The sequence below is a fragment of the Hyla sarda genome, chromosome 2 (assembly GCF_029499605.1).
Source record: "Hyla sarda isolate aHylSar1 chromosome 2, aHylSar1.hap1, whole genome shotgun sequence".
Taxonomy (NCBI): Eukaryota; Metazoa; Chordata; class Amphibia; order Anura; family Hylidae; genus Hyla; species Hyla sarda.
Window position 1 is genome coordinate 419,624,995 of NC_079190.1, and position 12,631 is coordinate 419,637,625.

The window sequence follows — 12,631 nt, forward strand, 5'->3', positions numbered from 1 at the left end:
TGTTGCTTTTCCTCCCCCACAAGAATAAGGTAGGAAAATCGGGCAGCGTCGGGTACTCAGCTAGTATATATATTGCTCAAAAAAAACTTAAGGGAATACTAAGATAACACATCCTAGATCTGAATGAATGAACTAATCGTATGAAATACTTTCGTCCTTACATAGTTGAATGTGCTGACAACAAAATCACACAATGGAAATCAAATTTATCAACCCATGGAGGTCTGGATATGGAGTCACATGCAAAATAAAAGTGGAAAACCACACTACAGGCTGATCCAACTTTGATGTAATGTCCTTAAAACAAGTCAAAATGTAGTGCGTATGGCCTCCACGTGCCCGTATGAGCTCCCTACAACACCTGGACATGCTTCTGATGAGGTGGCGGATGGTCTCCTGAGGGATGTCCTCCCAGACCTGGAATAAAGCATCTACCAACTCCTGGACAGTCTGTGGTGCAACGTGGCATTGGTGGATGCAGCGAGACATGATGTCCCAGATGTGCTCATTCGGATTCAGGTCTGGGGAACGGGGAGGCCAGTACATAGCATCAATGCCTACCTCTTGCAGGAACTGCTGACACACTCCAGCCACATGAGCTCTAGCATTGTCTTGCATTAGGAGGAACCCAGGGCCAACCGCACCAGCATATGGTCTCACAAGGGGTTTTCATCTCGGTACCTAATGGCAGTCAGGCTACCTCTGGCGAGCACATGGAGGGCTGTGAGCCCCCCCCCCCCCAGATATGCCACCCCACACCATTACTGACCAACTGCCAAACCAGTCATGCTGGAGGATGTTGCAGGCAGCAGAACGTTCTCCATGGCGTCTCCAGACTCTGTCACATGTGCTCAGTGTGAACCTGCTTTCATCTGTGAAGAGCACAGGGCGCCAGTGGCGAATTTGACAATCTTGGTGTTCTCTGGCAAATACCAAATGTCCTGTACGGTGTTGGGCTGTAAGCACAACCCCCACCTGTGGATGTCGGGCCCTAATACCACCCTCATGGAGTCTGTTTCTGACCGTATGAGTGGACACATGCACATTTGTGGCCTGCTGGGGGTCATTTTTCAGGGCTCTGGCAGTGCTCCTCCTGCTTCTCCTTGCACAAAGGCGGAGGTAGCGGTCCTGCTGCTGGGTTGTTGCCCTCCTTCGGCCTCCTCCACGTACTGGCCTGTCTCCTGGTAGCGCCTCCATGCTCTGGACACTACGCTGACAGACACAGCAAACCTTCTTGCCACAGCTCGCATTGATGTGCCATCCTGGATGAGCTGCCCTATCTGAGCCACTTGTGTGGGTTGTAGACTCCGTCTCCTGCTACCACTAGAGTGAAAGCACCGCCAGCATTCAAAAGTGACTAAAACATCAGCCAGGAAGCACAGGAACAGAGAAGTGGTCTGTGGTCTTCACCTGCAGAACCACTCCTTTATTGGGGGTGTCTTGCTAATTGCCTATAATTTCTACCAGTTTTCTGTTCCATTTACACAACAGAATGTGAAATTGATTGTCAATCAGTGTTGCTTCCTGAGTGTACAATGTGATTTCGCAGAAGTGTGATTGACTTCGAGTTATATTGTGTTGTTTAAGTGTTCCTTTTATTTTTGTGAGCAGTGTGTATATAAATAATATATAAATATATATATATATATATATATATATATATATATACACAAATATATATATACACACATATATATATATATATATATATATATACACATACATACATACATACGCACACACACACACACAGATACACACACAATGAGATTATAAATTTACATATACTGGATATGTCAATTTCTATGTCAAGCCTGTGTTCTCCAAACAGTTCTGTGGAAACATATTGATAGCTGGATGCAAACTTACTTTTGTAACATAGCCATCAAGACCTAACGCTAAATATCTTAAGGAGCACTACCACCAAGGACACCATTTCTTGTTTAATAGACAAGTGCATAACTATATGCATTATAGACAGTTCTCTTTGGACCTGCTCCTCAGTATTTTACCATGGTAATCCAATAGTACACCTACACACACTTTAATTGTACTGCATTTTCAGGGAACCCATCCTCAGCCCACCAATAAATAGGTGCTCATTTTATGGTCCTTTCATGCTGCTCGACGATTGTACGGCAAGGGTTGCATAAATGATCGCTGGATTGTTTGCGCAGCCCTTCACTTATATCATTGTTGGCCACACCACTTACATCATTTACTTCTATCACTGTCCAGACGTTCACTAACATCATTGTGTGGCTGGCCCCCAATGATTTTCTGGGTCACGTAATCCCCAAGTGATCACTGTTTTTGTTTTACACAGGGCAATATTTTGTTCTCATAATAACCTGAGTAAAAAGCTGAAGCCTGAATTTAATATAAAGTATGGGTGGCAAATGTGATGGAATGTGACAATATAATGAAATTCTAGTGCTTGGTGGAGCAAATAGGAAAAGGTGTTAAAGAGAAAAGGATACCTTGTTCACCAGCACTAAACCCAAAATATTTTCCCACCGCCTTCCTCATAAATATTCATGGGACTCCCTTTACCCATGTGAATGCAAGGTGGCCGGCCATATTGGATCAGAGGGAAGGAGGCAAGCAACCTCTGTATGCTGGGTCCCACCTCCATTGCACAAAGCCGGCTATTTACATAGTAGCAATATGGCTAATACCATGCTTATTTTTGGGACAGCGGCACCAATCCGGGTGAAACATCAATTTAATCCAATTAATTTAACTTGTATAGTGTTTTATTTATTTAACTTCAAGAACATATGTTGGGGAAGATAAGGGTGGTGAATGTTGAATTTCACCTGCCTGCTACTTTTGTTCTCTGGGAGATGAGCTACTACCAGAGAAGTCTGGCAGCGGCTTTCCCCTCAATAGAAACACACATGAACACTTATCTGAGCCAAGTGTGAATGGGGCAATTGGGGAGAAAACTAGCAGCCAAACAACAGCGTTTCCTCAAAAGCTAACTTATGTTTGTGGCCAACTTTACCGATTCGGGTCACCTAGAAACCAAAACGTTCCCTTCTGCAACCAAACAAACCTCAAGGTGCCTAACTTTTCATTGTAGCTTCACATTTCATTGTAGCTCCACATAGAGATTAAGCCTATAAACATGGATAATTGAATATTTTTTTTATTCTGAGGCTTTGATGAAGCCAATTGTATTGCAGAATTGAAGTTGCCTGGTTGTGTCCTGACCTATTTATTATAAATAGGATATATTACTCTACACCAGTTAGTGCTGCAGCTTCTGTACTACTTTTTATGGAATCTACATAATGAAATATACATTGACAAGTGATAATTCATGGATTTTTTATCTTGTATAATGCTCAACAGACAATGTACCGCTCATATGCTCAATTCTCTAAAAATAACTACTTTCACAATTAAACCATAGAGAACTATGAGGTTTTTCTAGCAAATATATATGCTTTTTCATTTTATCACCTATTTGCTTAAACCTCTGTACGAAAGTCAACTTTCATTGACCGATCCTTCCATCGTGGTAATTATCTTATTCCAGAGATGATACACGAAGCAGTAATTAAAGTGGAGGGCGGTAGGTGACAGCTTCCCGTGGTGCCATCTTCAAAGCCTCACAATTAGCACATCCCAACAAGGAAATCTTATTAACACATACACTGACTGCAAGGATTGCTTGTCTACACCAATTTCATTAATCATTCAAGAAGTAGGCAATTAGTTATTGGCGTGGGCTCAAAATAGCAAAAATTAAGTAAACATAAAATATTAGAACAATCACAGAAAGTAAAGCCCATTGCTAGCATCAACAAATCCTATTCTTCCGACAGACTCTTTACCTGTTTTCCTTGAAAACATAACCAAGTCCATTGAGCTCTCTGGGGGCATTGTTTCTTATTGTGCAGATTTACCTAGTGTAGGGAGACTTACAGGCAATACTCACTGAAAAACTATTTGCAGAACCACTTATAGATAGCTACCATGTAAGTCAATGTCTGGCCCATTAAAGAGCCTTCAAACAGAGTTCAGCAAAACCACAGGCACACATCGGTAGACAACTGGTTAAGCGTTCTCTCTCTTTATCAGTAGAAAGCAGGGTACTGGTTGGTTAATAAGATGCTCTTGGGTTGTACCAATTCTCCTTGTGAAGCAGCTGGTGTAGGGTGATGCTAGAAAGACACTTTTCTTACTACTTTGCATTCTTTTTACCAGATAATGACCTGTAAAGGCCCTATTACATTGGCCCAACCCACACAGTTAAAAGTGCAGATTTATGAGGAGCCCATTTACAGAGCCTTTAAACAGCTTGAATGTTGGACGGGCAGCATGATCGTTGGATGGTTTGTATGGCTATTGGCTGCACAACAGATTACACAAGGAGATGTGCAGCCAGCGGCTGATGATTTTTTTGACATGTCTAGGCACCTGATCAACCCGAACAAATGAGCGTTTGTTCATTCATTGGATGATCGCTGACCCTATTACCTAGGGCAAAATCGGTCTGTTTGGCTGATTAAGCCTCGTGTAATAGGGCCCGAATGCTCCCTTAAAAAGTCTGAGAACCAGTACCTTCAAACAGCTGCATCAAAGGCATCTCACCCAGCCAAACAGTACCCTGCTCTGTATGTATGAGGAACAAGAACTCCAAAACAGCCATCTACAGATAGAGGTTTTTCGTTTAGTTGAAATCCCTAGTGTAATTTTAAGGCTCTTTTATGGGTCAGTCATTGATATTCTGGGGATTTACCTATAGGTGGCACTAAATAGACATTTTCCTTCCCTCTAGAGAAGAGCTTTTTTTTTCAATTCAATAGAAAATAGTCATCTTTCAAAAAACTTATAGAAACATCTTTCATAATAAGTCCGGTTTTAATGACACAGTGAATGTACTTACTGACTACGTTGGCCTGTCCAGTGAAAATAGTGTATTGAAGTTCATAGGAAACGACACTGAACTCGTCGTCAGATGTCCAGTGCACAGTAATTGTGTCATAAGACGCTGTACAGAGCTCTTCTCTGATCACCGGGGGATTAGGAGCTGTCAGAAGGAATAATATCATTAAGGTTATGAACAGAATTAAAAGACTTTGAGCTATACTTTTTTTTGTCCTGCAGTCAAGACTAACAATGCCTGTATATAGGGATTCCTAATAATTCAATATAGTTGGCATAGTAAAAGTTCCATGCCCAAAAGATAGTCTTTGACATTATATGTTTATAAGGCTCTGTTCACACACAGTATTTTAATCAGTAATTCATCAGTATCTTTAGCCAAAACTAGAAATGTAACTGTAATTTCTTCTTTGTTTTGGACCTACTCTTGGCTTTGGCTAAAAATACTGGCCAAAATTCTGACCTAAATACTATGGCTGACATTTATCATTGCCTTTAGACTGTTTTTTGTGTCTACAAAGGGTGCAAAAAAGGCGCAAGCAGGGTTTATTTGCACATATTTTTTCGCCTTTTGGTTTACACATTTCTGCTGATTTTGAGTTTCAATCCATTGATTTTGGCAATACACATGATATGGAAGGGTTTTATGAACTGCACCTTTTTGTGAAAAGGCGCAAAAAAGGCGCAAAGCCACTGAAAAGTCTCTAAAACTACACCAGCCCAGACTTAGCTTAGCTTTTTGGTGTATGTGAAGAGAGAAATTTCAGAGAGTGTGACCTGCACAAAATTTATGAAATGCTCTGTGACCATTTAATAAATCTGGTACTCCTACACATTACCAGCACACATAAAAAAGGTGTCGAAAAATTCTTCACTTACACCTACAATGATTAATGCCGGCCAATGTGTGAACATAGCCTAAGAGAATGATGATGACATATGTTACAATACATATTTTCCAAGGCCCCTTTCACACTACAAAATGACTCCGTTTTAAAGATCCGTACGAAGTTCCATATGAAAATCAGCTAAAAACGGCAGTTACAAAATCCTATACGGCCGTTAGAAATCCCATTATAGTCTATGGGATTTTTCTAATAGTCGTTTTATTCCTTTATAGCCCGTTATTAATAACGGCCGTTATTTTGTGGCAGAAGATAGTAACGGGAGAAATAGTGCATGCACTATTTCTCCCGTTACTATCTTCCGTCACAAAATAACGGACATTATTGAGAAGGGGATATAAAAGGTTACAACGGCTATTAGAAAAATCCCATAGACTATAATGGGATTTTCTAACGGCCGTATAGGATTTTGTAACTGCCGTTTTTATCTGATTTTCAGACGGAACTTCGTACGGATCTTTAAAACGGAGTCATTTTGTAGTGTGAAAGAAGCCTAAATTGCTTTCCATTCCGAGAATGGTCAAAGATGTTAACTATGACATCATTTTTGTGAGACACCACTTTGGGTGGAAAAGCTCAAGGGCACACAATATATATGTCTACGTTTTGCACTAATATCTCTGAAGGTAACTATGGTGGAAAAAACTCATTAGCGCCTTTATAAAAGACAATAGTACTGTCCAAGGTAACACAAAATTCCCTAACAATCCCACTTGGATGTCTTGGTCTTCTTTTGTGTTTACCTACCTATAGTTGCATTGTCTTTTTCTCTATCCTAAACAATGCCCTTTCTTAAACTACAAATGTCTACCGATTTTTGTTGTTGTTGCTGTTGGATTACTAAGATTATCTTATCCTTGTTCTTAAAAGACCAGACTCTGTTCAACTCATATATAGTATATGTGGGGGAAACACACATACTCAAACCTTTCCATAAACGCAAATGTGGTGTAAGCATCAGTCTAAGTGGCAAATCAAAATGTTAAGGGCAAATACCAGTAGCAAGTAGCTAAAGTACTCTAAGGGCAGGGTCACACGGAGTATGGCCGCAGCAGGGAGCTCACTCTACAGTCCCTCTGTGTCTGCCGTTGCCGCATCCGCAGTGTGAATTATGCTGTGTAGCCGCCTCGTGTGACCCTGCCCTAAAGTTGGGTACCATGTGTAGATACAGTATAGTCTACTTTACCTGTACTACAGAATCAAAAACTGCAAACAGAATGATTAAGCCTATGTTGTGATGATATCCCACTTGTAGAACAGCTTGTAATGATAAAAAAATACTATGGATCCACTAAGCTGTAATTCCACTTGCAGTCCTCAGCCTTATTATGTCCTCGTGACAAGGCACTGCCTGCTGAAGTGAATCATGATCGGCTTTTGTCATATGAATGATTAAATTAGTCACGGCTGACCACCATTTTACCTGTGAGATAGTCAAGACATTCTAACAGCTTCTTCTCTCTAGAAAAATCCAATGCGAATGTGTCAAATGTGTCATTCAGATTAATCTCCGGAATCAGCACTTGGGAGGATGCAGTTGCCATTGATACTCTAAAAACACAAAGACAAAACAAAGGCTCAACATTCTGTCATCTTACAATACAGCAAATGTCTTACAAATATACAATGGGGCAGATTAACTAAAACTATCAAATTCCTAAACAGCATAAATCTAGATAATCTAGAGGCAACTATTCACATAAGATATTCGTTTGGATAACAGCTATCTCTTAAAAAACAAACAAACACATAAATGCTCAACCAAGCGTTCATGCGTTTAGAATGGAGAGGTAGTGGTAAGCCACTGCCAGACTCCACAGGTGGCAGCTTATACTCAAGAGAACAAGGGGATCAAGCACAAATCCTACATGTCTGAAAACAAACCGACTCAAGAGCAGTTATTTAAAGTGAAAGACCAGCATTAAGATATTCTGGCATTAGAAATTTTTTTTTAAAAGTGACTGACTGAGTGAGCATTTTTTACATGTCAAGATGGGCACCAGAAAGAGGTGAGCTTCTTTATGGTGTGATCCTTTTTGGGTTTTGTATATTGTACATTAAAACTGGTAGCCCCTTATTGTTATAATTGTGACAGAGTCCACCATTATAGTGTTTCTTATGTCCTAACATCTGACACCCGTATACATCTACTATTAGGGGTACATTGGAGATGTTTGATTATACAGAGGTGAACCAATGCCAGGGTCCTATGGCAGCTGTTCCTTAAAAATAGTTGTTGAAAGTGGAATAGTTTAATACGTCTAGGAATATGTTGCAGATGGTGCATTTTTGCTACATTTTCCCAGCTTTAAAATCAACAGTATCTTTGTTATATATAAGCCCCTAATGTGTGCTCTTTCTTAGACATGGATATTAAATATAAAAAAAAAAAAAGAGCAGGGATATCATTTAAGACTCAAATTGACTCTAAATTTCAAGCTTCCTATGATGAAAATCTTCTAAGTCTCCCCTGCTGATATCTATTTCGCTCATCTTGAAAACAATGTGTTGAAGAGCCAAGTCTGGTGACTTTAAAGGCCAACTTTACAATTCCTGGGAACGTTTTCTTGATAAATTACCCACATATGTCACATAACTCTCCAAAATATCTTGGCTACAAACATGTTACTGCATTAAACAAAATCAGCTTCAGTTTCTGTCGTAGACCAGAAAATAATGGTAGACATGTTTAAGTGGAAGGGCACAAATTTCAGATTGGAAACAGTAGACCATAAATCATCTGCTACCATAAGCAGCCATCAACTTTAATACAAGCCAACACTATAATGGAGCCATGGAGTGGAGTAGGAGGCAGGGAATGAGGAAGTTATGCTAATTTAGTGAAATCTGCTTGTATGTCTTTAGAGGTACTGCACCTACTGAGAAACTAACCTCCAGTCTGACCATGAATATTTAGAGCTGTTTGGTGGCAAGACTAAGGTCATGCTACTAAGCCTCAGTGCATAGAGCAACCAATTGTCAGCTCTGAGGAGTGAGGGAAGAAGTTCCCACATGAGATGTGAGGGTGAGCAATGGAATGTCCACTCCTCCTTGGTGAACTGCATGCCGTGTGATCAACAGAACAGCAAGGAAATCAAAAGCCACAAAAGAATGAAACCAGGATTTAAGTGCACAGACAGGATCAGCCCCAGTTAAAGAGTAAGCCTGAAGAATTTTTGGGGGTTATTTCACATTTAGTAGGTTAAATTTTTTTTTCTTCGGCCTAGATGCTTCAACGTATGTGGAACCAATCATCAGTTAAAGTATTTTTGGTGCATTGCCACCAAAATCTCATGATACACATGGTCTAGGAATTGAGCTTTGTATTTTCTAAACATTTACCCAACACTTCAATTTATCTCATAGCTGCTTACACAGCAATTGCAATTAGTTTCTGAATTATCTAGAAAATATAAAGATAACAAATCACTTTACCTTTCAGTGATGCTTTTTGCTGACTGGAGGAAGCGAGCATGGTCAGCCTCCTTCAGAGACTGCTCTGCTTGGGAGATGAGAGATGTTGAGCGTTCAATGCACTGCTTGCAATTGGCAATTTGCTGGGCCAACTTCCTCAACCTGACCACCTTTGCAGAAAAATTAAAGAAAATATTAGAATTTTGAATTTGCAGTTAAAAACTTTAACAGGGTTTTCTGGCATTTAGCCAAATTTTTAATCCTGCTCGGGGCGAAAAAAAAAAAAAAAAAAAAAGTATACTTACCCTGCCTGGGCCCCCTAGTTCCCAATAAGCCCCATCCAGACCCCGCCAACCCCCCGGCATCTCCCATTCAGTTTTCGCTCGTTCCCCGAATTACTTCATCCTGCTTCGGAGATGAGTGCTCGGAGCAGAACCTGCTGGCTTAGTCAATCACTGGCAGAGACGAGACACCGTTGTGGCAAGTGGTTGGCTGAACCGGAAGGCCTTGCTTCAAGCACTCGTCTCAGAAGCAGAAAAAAGATGGCAGATCAGGGAAATAGACAAAGCTGAATGGGAGCTGCAGGGGGACTGGATGCTGCCAAACGGGAACTGTGGGGGACCAGTGGGCAATCAGGGCATGGCAAGTATAGTTTTTTTTCTATTTTTTTCCAACCCCAGCAGGATATAAAATTTTGACAAAATGACAGAAAACCCCTTTAAGAAAGACATACTCTTCATATCAGTGTTCCCAATTATGTTTTTGGAGCCACATGTGAATTGAAACAACCTGCTGTGTGGCCCACCATAGAAGTCCTGTATTATGACCATATACACTGACTCTTGACATTATTATATACATATAGACATACATAATTTGTATACTATAATACTAATGCCACATTTAACAGAAACACATACTTTTTTTAATGAATTTTTGCGAATTACCAATTTCTTGTGTCTCCACATTGTTATTATATCTCTCCACCTTTTCTAAGATGAGCATGACCCCTAATCACCACAAAAAGTTTAATGTGGCTCCTAAGGGACAAAAGGTATTGAGACCTTCACTTATATGAATTCCCGGGCATGGCAAGCAGTTTGTTCCTCATGCCCCTCTAACCTCTCATGCCCCAATGAATACCTAGTTTCTTAAGTATGCCCTCTTGTTTTACTCCACAGGATACGGCCTGCCATTCTTCCTTTATCAGTATACCCTCATACAGCTTTGTACCTTTGGCACTTTCTGTTCCCAGCCCAAAAAGGGAATGGAATTATTTTTTCATGTTTTGATATTATAGTTTTCATGTGCACCGTTATTCCCTTGAATAGGATCAAATACATTGTGCTGCAAGTCTTATAAGATGTGGGACAGGTCCTAAATGGCTGCTCATAAGCAAAATATTTTCCAAGCTGAACTGTGGCACAGTAGCTTTCCCAGTGAAGAAAAATAAAAGCTCGACTTATATATAATAAGAATAGCTGCAATAAAAGTGCGATTTACAATTCGCACGCATTTGGTCTCAAAAACCACTGAACATGAGGTCATTTGTTTAGGTAATCCCTGGGTAACTAATCACTGGAGGAGACAAGCGTATAGCGGCCGCACATTACGCCACACGGGCTGTGTGGGAGTCTGTATCCAAGTGACATTTTGGCAGTGATGCTGAAAACATTATTAATATTGCTCCAAAATGGATGAGTTTTTCCTGTGAAATTAGAAAATGACGGTAAATGGTCTCCGATATCCTTTTCATCGCTTAAATGCATTTCTCGTGTGTATAATAATACTTAGAATGTAAGTGCTAAGCAGAAAAGACTGTCTATATGATGCCAATCTTCTCAGAACCACAAGAGCCAAAACAAGCACAGCTGGCCTGATACTTTCGCCATTCACGTCATTTCCTGATAGATTTTTCTTTAAACATGATAACCAACATTCGTGATAACGAAAATCTCAGAGAGAGAGAGAGAGAGAGAGAGAGAGAGAGAGAAAAAAAGAAAAACAAGTCTAATTAGTCAAATTTTTTGGAATGCTGGTTATATTGGGAAAACTTGAATTAGTGTGTCCCGGGCACATACACAGTACACATGGGCCACTGAATAGATTACTTAAAGGGGTACTCCACTGGAAAAAATTTTTTTTTTTAAATCAACTGGTGCCAGAAAGTTATACAGATTTGTCAATTACTTTGATTTAAAATCTTAACCCTTCCAGTACTTATCAGCTGCAGTATACTCCAGAGGAAGTGCTTATCTTTTTGAATTTCTTTTCTGTCTGACCACAGTGCTCTCTGCTGACACCTCTGTCCATGTCAAGAACTGTCCAGAACAGGATAGGTTTGCTATGGGGATTTGTTTCTGCTCTGGACAGTTCAGGACATGCAGAGGTATAGGAGAAAAAAGCTGCAGTGGCGCTCCCAAGGAAATAACCCGAAGTCGTGGGTATTGGTAAAAAATGAATGAATAATTTATTCTTACAGCATAAGAAATCAAAGAAAATAATAAATATAAAGCAAGACGCATTTCGGGAGTCACAGCTCCCTTTTTCAATTGCAGGTGGTTGCTGCTGGCATGCATACCAAGCTACCATCACCGGCAAGGAATACGCTACCCCCACCTGGGTACCCACCTACACCGGCTAAAGACCCACACCGCACCCGGCGCTACCTCCGCTTTTTTCCTCCATTTATTGCAGTTCATGACATGGACAGAGGAATTTCTGCGCAAAATCAGAAAAATTCAGATCAAACATGTTGTTGAGCTGAGTCCCATTGTTTTTATTACGATTCTGCTACAAAGAGCACACAGCGGAATTTCCAAGGTGGAAACATCTACCATGGAAATTCCAGCCTCTGCAGTAATTCATGTGTCAATTTTTTCTGTGGAATCTGCTTGGAAATGCATTGCTGTTTATGGAGATTAAGCATTTCCGAGTGGTCCTAGTGCCTGCATGTTCTTCCTCCCTGTAAACTGGCCTGAGGGTCTATTTAATGACAGTGGCGGGCCACCAGTGACGGGCCCCCATTGATCAGACATTTTATCCCCTACCCTTTGGATAGGGGATAAAATGTTTTTGCCCGGAATACCCCTTTAACTTTTTGTAAGAAAATAAGTATGCTTAAAATTGCCCTATTCTGACCCTTATACATTTTCATTTTTCCTTAGAAGGGGCTGTATAGGGCTCATTTTTTGTGCTGTGAACTGAAGTTTTCATAAGGAACATATTTGTTAAGACTTGTTAAGCTAGTGTAGTTCATAATACAGTAACCCCCCGACCTACGATGGCCCCGACATATGATACAATCGACATAAGATGGCCTCTCAGAGGCCATCGCATGTCGATGTCAGCATCGACATACGATGCTTTTATATGTCGGGGCCATCGCATTAACTGCTATCCGACAGCGCAAAATG

General features: G+C 40.6%; 1 protein-coding gene across 5 annotated transcripts in view; it reads right to left on the reverse strand.

Annotated features, from left to right (window-relative positions):
- Positions 1 to 12,631, reverse strand: part of MID1 (midline 1) — a 465,347-nt gene that overhangs the window by 37,306 nt on the left and 415,410 nt on the right. For all 5 annotated transcript variants that reach the window (XM_056558892.1, XM_056558888.1, XM_056558890.1 and 2 more), the window contains exons 5-7: positions 9,237 to 9,385; positions 7,225 to 7,352; positions 4,898 to 5,041 (exon numbers count right to left, since the gene is read on the reverse strand). In XM_056558892.1, the coding sequence (XP_056414867.1) occupies positions 4,898 to 5,041; positions 7,225 to 7,352; positions 9,237 to 9,385 (421 nt within the window). The remainder of the gene's footprint in view (positions 1 to 4,897; positions 5,042 to 7,224; positions 7,353 to 9,236; positions 9,386 to 12,631) is intronic.